The sequence below is a fragment of the Phocoena phocoena genome, chromosome 8, assembly GCF_963924675.1.
Source record: "Phocoena phocoena chromosome 8, mPhoPho1.1, whole genome shotgun sequence".
Lineage (NCBI taxonomy): Eukaryota > Metazoa > Chordata > Mammalia > Artiodactyla > Phocoenidae > Phocoena > Phocoena phocoena.
This window is the reverse complement of record NC_089226.1, coordinates 49245041-49259101: the sequence shown is the minus strand read 5'-3', so window position 1 is coordinate 49259101 and position 14061 is coordinate 49245041. Positions and strand designations below refer to the sequence as shown.

At 39.0% G+C, this 14061-nt stretch overlaps 1 protein-coding gene across 11 annotated transcripts in view; it reads right to left on the bottom strand.

Moving 5' to 3' along the window:
* The window catches only part of DLG2 (discs large MAGUK scaffold protein 2), a 928219-nt gene that overhangs the window by 365040 nt on the left and 549118 nt on the right, over window positions 1-14061 (bottom strand). For all 11 annotated transcript variants that reach the window (XM_065883319.1, XM_065883310.1, XM_065883311.1 and 8 more), the window contains one exon: window positions 1109-1265. In XM_065883319.1, coding sequence (XP_065739391.1) covers window positions 1109-1265 — 157 coding nt within the window. The remainder of the gene's footprint in view (window positions 1-1108; window positions 1266-14061) is intronic.

The following is a 14061-nucleotide window of genomic DNA, read 5'->3' as shown; positions in this document are numbered from 1 at the left end:
CTACATTATACAGGTAAATCATGTGTGCATGAGTAGGAGTTGGAGTGATGGTTAACAAACATAAGGTCACTTGGAAAATTCTAGCTACAAACCATAGCTATAAAGCAAAAGCAAATTTTTCTAAGTATACAATGAAAACCACAAACTAAATGCTTCATTGAGTTGTGAGCAATAACCTCAGCCATAGAACTGGGCTCCTTATGTAATTCTCTATCATTATTTGCATGTTTGCCAAAATTGCAGTATGGGCATGAACACTCACAATGGATTTAACTACTTATCATAGAGTTTATCCCAGGGAGGTAGCTTGATGTAGTAGAAAGAAGCACTCAGTAGACATTCAAATAGAAGAAAGGACTTGGAGAAGAAAGGAAGAGGGAAAGTAAGATGGAAGGAAGGATGGATGGCAGGAAGGAAGGAGGGAGGGATGAGGGGAGGTAGGTGGTGGGCATTAAAACTGAATCTTTAAATCCCAGCTCTGACTCTTTAGTTAGGTTAACTCTGACAAGTTATTTAACCTCTCTGAACCTTACTCTTTTCATCTGGACATGGGGCACTACCTTTCAGGGTGATTGTGGGAATTAAAAATTACTTTTATAAAATGCCTGATAAATAAGTGCTTATGAACTCATTTCTGGCAATTTTTGTATTTAGGTAAATGGTCATGCTGCTACTTATCAATGACTTATCAATGTCACCAAATTGTATATAGCACTATTTTATACATTATTCTTACATAGTTATATGCAACAAACTATATACATCATAAAGATACGGTTTTTAGAGTATAGTGATGGATTTTGAAAGAAATCTGGCATTTTGAAAAATAAGTAATATACCTAAAGAATGCATGCTTCTCAGTGTTCTATTGGATGCAAATGTCTCAGAAAATCTAAATGAAAACACTAACACCTTTACCTGTATCTGAGGGAAGTAACACGCTTCAAACACCTGAACACCATTTAAATTACAACATGCACCTGAAGCCATAATGCTCTCCTCCACTTTTCCTTTGTAATTAAGGTGCTTTTGGAGTTATAACTGGGAGTGACTTTCTCTCAAATGGTGTCAGACATGGAGGGAATAAAGATTAATAAGAAATACTCACAGATAGGATCTGGTCTCCTCTCTGGAGCTCCCCACTCAGGTCTGCTGGTCCACCAGCCAGAATGAAGGATACAAAAATACCTTCTCCGTCTTCCCCGCCCACGATGTTGAAGCCCAGGCCAGTGGAGCCTTTGTGCAGGACCACCTTGCGCGGCTCCCTGTAGAAACAAGTGGAGAGCACAGTTCATAGGGTGGCCCACTCAAGATTTACATTGCTTTTACTTTCACCAGGATATATAACACCATTCATTACCTGTGAAAATGGCTTCCCCAATTATGATAAATTTGCATATCAAAAAGATGCTAATATCAGGGCAGATGTCTGAACTCCTCACTGTAACAAATGTCAAAATACCATGCAAATTTATTCCTTAATTCCAAAACATTTACTTAAACTAGACTTACAAGTTTCCTTTGTTTAAAACATCTGTTCTTGTAATGAGCACTAGAGTAGTATTCAGTAGGATGGATGTATCCAAAAAGAGGGAGAGAATTTGGGGGACAAGAGACTAGACTGAATAGGTCAGACCATGAAAGATCTTACATGCCAGCCTGTGGGTTTGTTGTCTGTTTGATTGTTAATTAAAATTTACTCTGTAGGCAGTGGGGACTCACTGGAAGATTTCGAGGCACGAAGAATATTTAAATCCATTTTAGGAAGGTTAACAAATGACCATAATAGGACTGGTGGAGTTGGAAGCGCAGATATGATGGGAGACAGGAAAACCAGTGAGGATGTTGTCCAAGTAATCCACGTTTGAGGAAGTGACAGCCTGCCCAAAAGTGATGGCAGTGATAATGAAAAGAAAGGGTAACATGAGAGAGGTAATTTGAAGGGAGGAACAGAGGGTCCGGAGGTTGATTCAGGTATTGGAGGAGGAAGGAAGAACATCTAAGTAATTGGCAAAAGAGGGGTAGGTGGGTCATGAGGATGAGTATGATTTTGAGATGCTCAGTTCCAGGTACTAGTGGGACATCCTTGTGGAGATGTGCAGCAGTTAGAGACAAAGGATAGGCGTTTAGGTTCTCAGAGAGGACTGCAAATTCAGATTTGACGGTCATCAATAAAAGGAAGAGAGATGAAATCTTAAGGCAACAGTTCATTGAGTTTGTGTAGAAGCTGGAGAAGTATGGAATGTAGAATTGTAAAGGATCTTAGAAGTCATCTAGTTGAATTTTCTCTATCAGTAGTTTCAAAAAATGTATTCTGCAAGTCTTAGGTTTGACCAAGGTGCTTTCTGTATCACCCACCCTCCTCTCCCAGATATCTCAGTTCCAATCATTAAAGGTTCCTCTTCTATTTTCCTGCTCTTAATGATGTAAGAATGGCAAAGAGCCATCCAATATATTTTTATACTAATGATTACACAGATTTTGTTATTTGCTATCACATTTCCTTGCACAAAGAGATGCATTATATCTATTTAACCTTATTATGAGGAAGGATTTACAATGCACATCAGAGCTTGGACTATAAGTAATATGTAATAATGCTATGTATTAAGAGTTAATTCATTTTTTTCTGCAAATACTTTGTAAGCACCTACTATGTCAGGAACTGTTCCAGCTACTCGGAAAGTTTGTAAGCAAAACAAAAATCCCTACTATTATAAGCATACATTCTGATGGTGGTAGACCACTAAAAAGAAATAAATGCAATAAATAAGTTTGTTAAATAGCGTGTTAGAAAGCAATAAATATTTTGAGAAAGAGAAAAAGCAGAGCGGTGTAAAAACGATTGGTGCTTTCAGGGATGGGCCTGGGCAGGATTTATTGAGAAGGTGACAGTTAAGGAAAGACTGAAGGGGTGAGAAAACTAGTCATATGATATCTGAAGGAAACATTGCAGCCAGAAAGAATAGAGGCCCTAAGGTGGGAGGGTGCCTGGTGTCGTCAAGGAAGAGCTAGGAGGCCAGTGTGGCTGAATGAGTGAACAAGGGAATGAGAATGGTAAAAGATGAACTCAGTGTACTCGTTTTCTATTAATGAGTAACAAATTGCCACAAACTTAGTAGTTGAAACTACAACACCCACTATTATCTCACAGTTCTGTAGGTCAGAAGTCTGGGTGGGCTTGTCTAGGTTGTCTGCCTAGGATTTCTTAAGGTTGGTATCAAGGTGTCAGCCAGGCCAAACTTTATTGGGAAGCTCTGGGGAAAAATCCAGGTCCATATTTAGTTAGGTTGTTGGCGGAATTCAGTTTCTTGTGGTTGTAGGACTGTATTACATATATTTTGTCATAAGGAATTGGCTCATGCAGTCATGAGTGCTGAGAAGTTCCAGGATCTATAGTTGGCAAACTGGAGACCCAGGAGGGCCAATGGTATGACTTCTAGCTAAAGTTTGAGTCCAAAGTTAGGAGAAGACCAACGACCCAGCTCAAAGAAAGAAAGAAAGAGCAGATTCTCTCTTACCCAACCTTTGGTTTTATTTAGGCCTTGGATGGGTTGGATGGGGCTACCCATACGAGAGAGGACAATCAGCTTTACTCAGTACACTAATTCAAATGTTAGTCTCATCCAGAAGCTTCCTCACAGACATACCTAGAATAATGTTTAACTAAATATCTGGGCACCCTGTGGCCCAGTCAAGTTGACATATAAAATTAACCATTAGTCTTAACAAAGACTAAGGTCCCTGTTTTCTTGCTGGCTGCCAGTTGGAGGTCTCTCTCATCTTCTAGAGGCCACGCATTTTCCTTCCCATGTGGCCCTCTCTATCTTCAAGCCAGAAATGGTACATTTAATCCTTTTCATATCTGGAATCTCTCTGTCTTGTTCTTCTGCAATTAGCTGGATTTAACTCTCTGCTTTTCAAACGGTCATGTGATTAGGTTAGGCCCACCCAGATAATTCTTCACCTTAAGATCAACTGATTAGTAATATTAATTACATTTGCAAAATCCCTTTTCCATGTAAGGTAACTTAACTGTAGGAGTAAGACCAGGAGGTGGAGATCATGGGGCCACTTCATAATTTTGCCTGCAACAGGCAGAGAGGCAACAGGGGATAAATCCTGAAGGGCCTTTTAGACCATTTTAAAACTTTAACTTTTACTCTGAGAGAAATGGGGATCCATTGAGAAGAAGAATTACTTGATCTGATTTACTTTTTTTTTTGACTTACATTTTTAAATGATTACTTTGGTATAAAATAGATTTGAGGGGCAAAGTTTAAAGAAGTGAGACCAGTTAGGTGGCTATTGCTATATTTAGGCAAAATATAATAGTCCCTTGGACCAGGGTGGTATTAGAGGAAGTGGCGAACAGTGGATACATTTCCATCTATTTTCTTTTTCTGTTCAGACTGAGTAATTCCCGTTTTTCTATCTTCAGATTCACTGATTCTTTCTTCTGTCATATTTATTCTGCTATTGAGCCCATTCAGTGAGTTTTAAAATTTTGGTTATTTTATTTTAAAGCTTTAACATTCTATTTGGTTCTTCTTTATATCTTTTATCCCTTTGCTGAGGCTTTCTTTTTTTAAAAAAATTTATTTCAAGTGTGTTTGTAATTGCTCACTGAAGCATGCTGGCTACTTTAAAATCCTTGACAGATAATTCCAACATCTGTGTTATCACAGTGTTTGTATCTGTTGATTGTCTTTTCTCATCCAAGTTGAGATTTTCCTAGTTTTTGGTATGAGAAGCAATTTTTTTATTGTATACTGGACATTTTGGGTGTTATGTTGTGAGGCACTGGATCCTATCTAATCTTAGTCTTTTCCACATAGTGGATTGGTTTAGGTGTAGCATGTAGATCCAAGTGAGATGGATATTCAGCTCCCTATTTGGCCCTGGTGACACCAGGGAGGAGAGAAAGTGGGGTACCAGCTAACATTTGACTTATTCTACCTGCCTGTCACTTGGTTGGGGTAGAGGCTCAGGTCCCATTGGACCCACTGACACCAGCGGTGGAGAGAAAGTAGCATGTTGACCAGCACCACCTTGAACCACCTTGTTTTGCCTCTTTGCCTCTGGGTGGGGCTAGAAGTTCAGCCCCCCACTGAGTCCCACTGACACTACCCTGGTAGGTAAAGTGGTTTGCCACTGAGTGCTGCTTCCTTCTTCCTCCTTCTATCTGTTGCCACTGCCAGGGGGTGGAAGTCCAGCTTCCAGCTGGTCCCTGCCAATACCAGGAGTAGGGGAATAGAATGCTAACCTCATTCCAGCTTGTTGCTGTTGGGTAAAGATGTAACTTCAGCTTTCCACTGAAAGTGGAGTCTCAACCAGCTACATCTCATACCATCTTATTCTGCCTTTTTGCTGCAGAGTGGGGATGGAAGTTCAGCTCTTGTTTGGACCACTGACACCAGCCCAGTGGAGGAAATGAAGGACCATCTCATAATTGCTTCTCCTAACTGTCTCTGGTGGAGCCAGAAATCTAGCTATCTGCATGGTCTACTGGTACCACAATGGTGAGTGGACAGTTTTTTCTTTGGTATTTGGCTAGAGTAGGGCCAGTATTACTAAAATGTTCCCAGTTCTATTCGTCTACCCTTTTCCCAGTCCTTTGGTTACAGGGAGCAGGCTTTTCTTGAGGCTACTTTATCTGTGCCTGTTGGTGGTTTCAGGGTATAGGCTTCTCTACTGCCCCATCCAGGATATGTGGGAAGCAGAAAGAAAATCCAGATAACTCACATCAGCGTCATTCCTCTCCAAGCCAGTCTGACTTCTTTCCAACTTGTTAGAGTGTTGCTATGTTTATTATGTCTAAAGTTGGTTTTGCTTTTATAACAAGAGGGAGGATTAGAGAGGAATGGGGATACTCTATTTTGGCTGATACTGGAAGTCCAGGTTCTAGATACATTTGTGAAGGTAGGGGCCAAGAGGATTTTTGACAAAAAAAGTTATTATAAAAATATCCTTCTTCCCCCAATATAAAACACACACTCTTAGTGGGACCAATGACATTCAAGCTACAGATAATAAACAGAGGGAAGGAAGGGGGCTATTATGACTCTTTATCTATACGTTAAATATTGTGCTTGATGCTTTCTGTGCATCATTCCGTTTATTCCTCAAAACAATCTAATGGAGGATGTATACTGATGTCTGCAACTACTTTGAAACCGATCCTAAAGGGATGATGGATTGATGACTGGATAGATTGAATAGACCAAGTATAGTAAAATGTTAAAAGCAGAATCTAGATGGCAAGTATATGGATGTTCATTATAACATTCTTTAAATTTCTTTATATTTGAAAAATTTTTATAACAAAATATTGTGAAAAGTAAACAACCTGATGAAGAAATTATTTTGACTACTTTTTAGATTAGTGAAATAAGACTGCTTGCCCAAGTTTTTACTGAGTTTAGTAAGTAGCAAAGGCAGAATTAAGACACATTTTCTGTTTCAAAATCTCAGAGTACGATATATTCCAGAGATTGTCAGTTGATAAGTTGGAGGCTTAATTTGACCCACAGTGTTTACAAATGTTTGAATTAGTTGCTCATATTTAAAATTAGGAAAATTTGCATAAAATGTGGATTTATGGCTTTACATGAAAAAAACCCAGACATTCTGTGAATACTGGCTCTTAATCTCATTGCATAGCAACAGTTGTCTAGAACATGGCCCTCTTTAGATGGGGCATTCATTCTCTAGCTTGCCTTGCATTCTCTAGTCTTACCTTTCCCTCACGTTTCTCAGACAAAAATCTATAAGTTGCATCATATTTGCACTTCTTGCAAAGTTAAGAGGAAAGTATTGTACTCAAGGTTCTATCAAAAATGAGAAAATGAAAACTTTATGGAGGGAGCCTGATATTTTAATAGAAAAATGGGAGAGAACAAAATTTCTTTGGAAGTAAGGATTATCCTTATATGTTTAATATGCAAAATGCTCTCTGCAGAAAGAATACAGCTTTAAAGATTATTATGAAACATCAGACCCCATTACATATCTATGTAACCCATGCAGGGGCATTTTGTTAGTGACCCTTTGCATAAAAAGCACATCATTCTTAAGTGATGGTAGTTTTTATTTATTTTCCTTGGACAAGTCTTTTAAACCAAATTACTTGGAAACTTCTCAACTCTTGAGATTTAAATGTCTTTTTAGAAATAGAATTTTATATCAAAGTAAATTAGGATGTTTAATAAAAGGGAGAAATGCAAAGAAATAAATCTGTAAGATGGTATGCAAATAAAATGTCCGAAGCACACTCCAAATGATGTACTTTTTCTAATTTAAACTTTTTATACTAATAAACCATTACATTATATGGAAGATTTTAAAGAGTTTTCACGTAAAGATGAAACAAACAAATGAAGATAACAAAACAGAAACAGACTCACAGATATAGAGAGCAAACTAGTGGTTACCAGTGGGGAGAGGGAAGCGGGGGGTGGGGGTGGTGGAAAATAGGAATATGGGATTAAGAGATACAAACTACTATGTATAAAATAAGCTACGAGGATATATTGTACAGCACAGGGAATATAGCCAATATTTTATAAAAAACTTTAAATGGAGTATAATCTGTAAAAACATTAGATAACTATGTTGTATACCTGAAACTAATATAATACTGTAAATCAACTGTACTTCAATAAAAAAATAAAAAAACTGTTTTAATGTATATTTTTCTTGTCAGAGGATCAAAACCCTGTGGAAAATTAGAAGTTCTACTTTTTTTATTTTAATTTTTATTTTATATTGGAGTATAGTTGATTTACATTGTTTTGTTAGTTATAGGTGTACAGCTAAATGATTCAGTTATACATATAATCCATTCTTTTTCAGATTCTTTTCCTATATAGATTATTACAGAATATTGAGTAGAGTTCCTTGTGTTATACAGTAGGTCCTTGCTGATTATCTGTTTTATGTATAGTAGCGTGAGAAGTTCTGTTTTTCTGATGCTTAGGTAAGTCAACTTGTTTAAGGTAGTTGTTAAGCTAGCTTGTTCACACAGCTAGTAAACATCAGAGCTAGTCTTCTTTTTCAAGACAAATTTTTTTCTTCCAGTTTAATCGCGGTATAATTGGCATACAATACTGTATAAGTTTAAGGTGTGCACCACGATGATTTGAGTCGCATACCTCATGAAGTGATTATCACAATAAGTTTAGTAAACATCCATCATCTTATATAGATACCAAATTAAAGAAATAAAAAAGATTTTTTCCTTGCAATAAGAACTCTTAGGAGTCAGTCTCTTAACAACTTTCATATATAACATACAGCAGTGTTAATTATCACGTTGAACATTAGATCCCTAGTACTTATTTATCTTATAACTGGAAGTTTGTACCTTTTGACTGTCTTCATCCAGTTCCCCCTCCTTCCCACCCTTCACCTCTGATAACCACAAATCTGATCTCTTTTTCTATGACTGAGACTTTTTTTTTAACATCTTTATTGGAGTATAATTGCTTTACAATGGTGTGTTAGTCTCTGCTTCATAACAAAGTGAATCAGCTATACATATACACATACATCCCCATATCTCCTCCCTCTTGTGTCTCCCTCCCACCCTCCCTATCCCACCCCTCTAGGTGGTCACAAAGCACGGAGCTGATCTCCCTGTGCTATGCGGCTGCTTCCCACTAGCTATCTATTTTACGTTTGGTAGTGTATATATATCAATGCCACTCTCTCACTTCATCCCCGCTTCCCCTTCCCTTTCCCCATGTCCTCAAGTCCATTCTCTACGTCTGAGTCTTTATTCCTGTCCTGCCCTAACGTTCTTCAGAATCTTTTTTTTTTCTTTTTTTAGATTGCATATATATGTGTTAGCATACAGTATTTGTTTTTCTCTTTCTGACTTACTTCACGCTGTATGACAGACTCTAGGTCCATCCACCTCACTACAAATAACTCAATTTCGTTTCTTTTTATGGCTGAGTAATATTCCATTGTATTTATGTACCACCTCTTCTTCATCCATTCATCTGTTGATGGACACTTAGGTTGCTTTCATGTCCTGGCTATTGTAAATACAGCTGCAGTGAACATTGTGGTACATGACTCTTTTTGAATTATGGTTTTCTCAGGGTATATGCCCAGTAGTGGGACTGCTGGGTCGTATTGTAGTTCTCTTTTTCTGAGACAGTTTTTTAAGCGCAGTTTAGGTTCAAACAAAATTAGGAGGAAGGTACAGAGATTTCCCATAAGCATCCTGCCGCCACACATGCATAGCCTTCCTCGCTCTCAATATCCCCCACCAGAGGGCTACGTTTGTTACAGTTGATGAACCTACACGGACACATCCTTATCACTCAAAGTCCATGGTTTACATTAGGCTTCACTCTTGGTGGTGTCCATTCTGTGGCTTTGCACAAATGTATAATGACATGTATCCGTCATTATAGTATCATACAAAGTAGTTTCACTGACCTTAAAATCCCGTGTTCCACCTATTCATCCCACTCTCCACACAACCTCTGGCAGTATTGATCTCTGTACTGTCTCCATAGTTTTGCCTTTTCTAGAATGTCACATGGTTGGAATCCTACAGTATGTAGCCTTTTCAGATTGGCTTTTTTCACTTGGTAATAGGCATTTAAGATTCCTCCATGTCTTTTCACGGCTTGATAGCTCATTTCTTTTGAGTGCTGAATAATAGTCCATGGTCTGGCTATACCACAGTTTATTGATTCACTCACCTACTGAAGGGCATCTTGGTTTCTTCCGAGTTTTGGCAATTATAAATACAGCTGCTATAAACATCCATGTGCAGGTTTTTGTGTGGACATAAATTTTCAGTTCATTTGGGTAAATACTAGAAGCATGATTGCTGGATCGTACAGTAAGAGTATGTTTAATTTTGTGAGAAACTGTTAAACTTCTTCCAAAGTGGCTGTACTATTTTGCATTCTCGGCAGCAATGAATGAGAATTCTTCACCAGCATTTGGTGTTGATGGTGTTCTAGATTTCTGCCAAATAAGGGGTATGTACTGGTATCTCATTGTTTTGATAGAGCCAGTCAATTTACTACAAGTTAAGTGTTTTGTCCATTAAATGGAGAGAGAACTTACACAATGGAAATTTAAAACACTAAACTAAAATATACTTTGTATAAGCCAGAGGAGGACCTGAATTTTAAAAAGGTATCACAGTATATTTACTGAATATAGTTTCTAGAATTATTGACACTCAAAGATTCACTTTAACTGCCCTTGGCTTCTATCATTTGAACCGCAAACTTCAGTCCTTCATTATACGTTGCCTTGCACTCTGCTCTCTCTGAAGGTCATGGTTTCTACGCAACCTCTCCATTCTCTCTAGTTCAGGCTTGGACTTTTAGGATAGTCTCCTAATTTGAAGATTCTTTGATTCTAGTTTCAATGTTCCAAACACATTCTTTCCACTAGAATGACACCTGATTCGCTTAGTTCCTTGCTTAATTGGCTCCAGCCATCCTGTGCTCCAGTCATATCAAACTCCTGTGCTTCCTTGAGTTTGACAGGTTGCTTCATATCTCCATTTCTTGGCTCAGGCCATCTCAAAACCCAGTTCAAACTCTCTGACCCTCCAGACACAGGCGATCACTTGCTCCGTGGGTCCACACTGTGTCTTGTACACATAACATTGTAGCATTTATTACATTGTGCAGTGATTGTTTGCTCATATATCCTTCTTCCTCAATAGACTGTGAACTCCGGGAGTTCAGGCACCAGCAATTCTCCAGCAGTAGCAGTAACTCAGGAGATAGTTACTGAATGAACGACTTGACTCCCACAGTGATTTAGACCTCACTTTACCTTCTACTTCAAGTTATAATTTTTTTTGCAAATACCTTTCTTTTGTGCTAGATTTTAATTGGGATGGAAAAATCTATACATAAATGAGTGAAGCAGGTGAGCAGGGACTGTTAACAAACTGAGGGTATGTTCCCTCTAAGGGTAGCTTCTGCTCAGCTCTGGACAGGTGTTCCAAGCAGGAACACCGACTAGTATGGCCAGATTCTCCAGTTTCTAAAGATAAGAATCTAGATTTTGTGTGAATTTCCAGAATTTTAAGCTGACAGTGATAAAACATAAATAAAAGTATGGTGCAGGTCACACCCACATGTCTCTGTTGTGGATCAGCCGCGGGCTGCCAGTGAGACTCTGTACTGTTCGCAGTTTGATGGCACATTCGGTGTCTGCTCCACGTTTGTCTTCTCCACGATGCTCAGCGTGGTACTTGGCTCACAGTAATTCTCTGTAACTTTAAGCTGATTTAATATTCCACACTCAGTCCCATCTCTGTCCTTCCAAGTTGTCTCATGCTGAAATATCCTATATATATGTATCTTATATTTCCCTTTTGTCTTAATTTTTCCTTTTATATTAGACTTGCTTACGGTCTGCCTTCATCATGATGGCCCATTCCCCCAGATTTTGAGCCACAGCTCTCATTTCTGCATATTTATTGCCTAGGCCAATGACTTCGGGTCTGATGAACATAACTCCTTGTATTTCCACGAGCTTCTCCGTGCATGAGGGCATTGTGGCCTCCAGAGAGATTATAATCTATTGAAGGTGTGGTGTCGTGGTTTATATTTCTAGGTATCCCCTGTATACATAGAAGAATGCTCAATAAACACCTGATGATTGAATAAATGAGCTCACACTGCCAATTTATAAAGAAGTGAATACTTTTCATACTGAAGTGATTGGAGCTCTAATTTTCTTGTCATTCATCATCTGGAGTTCGGATGGCCTAGGAACCCATTAGTAGTCATTATTCTACATTATTAAATGTGAACAGTGGAACACAATTCTAACTCTTGTTCCTCATTCGGGATTGAGCTCAAGAATCACGATCTTCTAGGAGCTGTCCCTGACACTCTCTTCAACCTCCCCATTCGAGGCTGTGATGGGCGCCTCCCGTAGCATTTCCTCCACGTATCTATCATAATGTTTATGACACTGAGTTGGCAAACTGTCTCCCTCTCCAGCTAGAATGATCAGCTTGAGAGCAGGGAACATGTCATTTGATTTTTGTCCCCAATACCTGGTACATACTAGGTGCTGTCTACTAATTTCAGCTTTCCTATTAGATTTTAAATTGGAATCTATAGTAAAGATGGAACCTGGTTACTCATAATAGCTATATCCATATTAAAAAAAACTTACCTATCCACTTAAAAGTATTTATTTTATTTATGTATCCAAACTTTCAATAAACAAACATCTGTGGGGTACCGACATTGTGTCAGGCACTGTGAATACAAACATGAAAGAGCCTGGGGTGGGAGGAGCCACATGTAAACAAACAGTTATAAGAGCCCAGGAACGGGACAAGTGCTTGGTCAGAAACACGTGCACAGTAAGCTAAAGTAGCCAAGAGCAAAGAGGGACCAGTCTTCTTCTAAAAAGGTTTTGTCTTTTTATCATCACCTGGATGAGATGTGCTACATTCACTTAGGCAGTTTTATTTTTCTTGTAATGGGATATAAAAAGCCTTTTAATTGTAAAAACCTTTGGATGCTGAACAGTTGGGGAGATGCCTGCCTGATTTGCTCCCAGCTGCGGCTGATCAGTAGCAGCATCGTCTTGTTTAGCTGGAGTCTCAGAGGATGCTCTCAGCCAGCTGGGATGTTTTCATGGAGAGGGAAGCAGGGTGCTATGGGCTAATTTTTTCTCCTTAAACCAGATGGCTTAAGAGGGTACAGGATTAAAAAAAAAAAAAGAGGTGACTACTTAAACCTGAAGGCTTTCTCATGGCCACTAGTAGGATGTTCCTTGAGCTTTGAACATCTGAGGTGTGTGAAGTCACTCCAGTCAACTCCCAAAATACCCACCATAGTGAGAGGCTGTGTGGTGCGGAGGGAAGTAAGCTGTGAAAATGTTTCCAGTCATCTTTCTAATAAAATACGTATCTGACCATATTACTCCTTTGCTCAAAAGCCTTCTCGGGATCCATATGCCTTCAGGATAAAGCCTAAACTTCTAAGCATGATATCCAAAGTTCCCCATCATTTGACCTTCAACTACCTCTCTAATGCTTAACTCCACCATGCTTCCTTGCACCCCGTGCTCCAGCCTTGCACCCCAGTTCCAACTCTCCAGGTGAGAGTTGTTCCTCACACCAGGTTGTTCCATGTCTTATTGTCTGTGTCCAGACTGTCCTCCAGCAGTGGGCTGTTCTCTTTGGCTAGAAAGATGCCTTCTCCTGCATCCTCATCTGTATAATGAACTTCTGCTTCCACTTGGCCTTCAAGACTGAGGCCTGGTGCTGTCTCCTCTCTGTTTCCTTATCCCCCCTTGCCTCTAGAAAAACTGACCACGTCTCCTTTTTTGAAATCACATTAGTTTTCACTGATCATACCACTATTGTTACCTTTACTGTCATGAAACTACTTTGCTTACTTATCTATTCTGTGAATGTATATGGTCCTGAAAGATAAAGACCATGGTTTATTTGTTTTTGTAATGTTGGGAAATAGTATGGACTGAGCCTATAAGATAGACACACACACACACACAAAATATATTGCATGAACAAAGAAAAAACAAGTGAGGGGGTAGGATGAAATGATATTGAATTCTATCTAGTTCCACCTCCCTAGGGATGTGGGAGAACTTGGGCATGTCCTCTGTGGGGCAGGTTCCTTGCTTGAGTAATAACCTGGCAGGAAATAACGTTTACGTCAAGGAGGAGTGATAAAATTCAGAGTAGGCAATGAGCTAGAAACATCTAGAAAAGAGAAAGGTATTAAAGAAAAGTATACATTGAGATCCTATTTCCAGTCATTTGGCAGATTAGATGTCCTAAAACCCCTCTCATTACAAAGCAGCTAAAAATTCTGAATAGAATGCTTATAAAATAGTTTTAAATGACTGGCAAAGCTTGCAAGTAAGAGAAATCCTTAGAGGCCAAAAACAAAGGGGTACAAGTTCAGAGAAGAAGGCAAGTACTGAGACGAGCAGTGGACTGAACAGCTTTTGCAGGTTTCCAGTGTCCAGAGTTGATTGCTGCCTGGGTAGGACTGTGTGGGTCCTGAGGTGGGCGTTAGA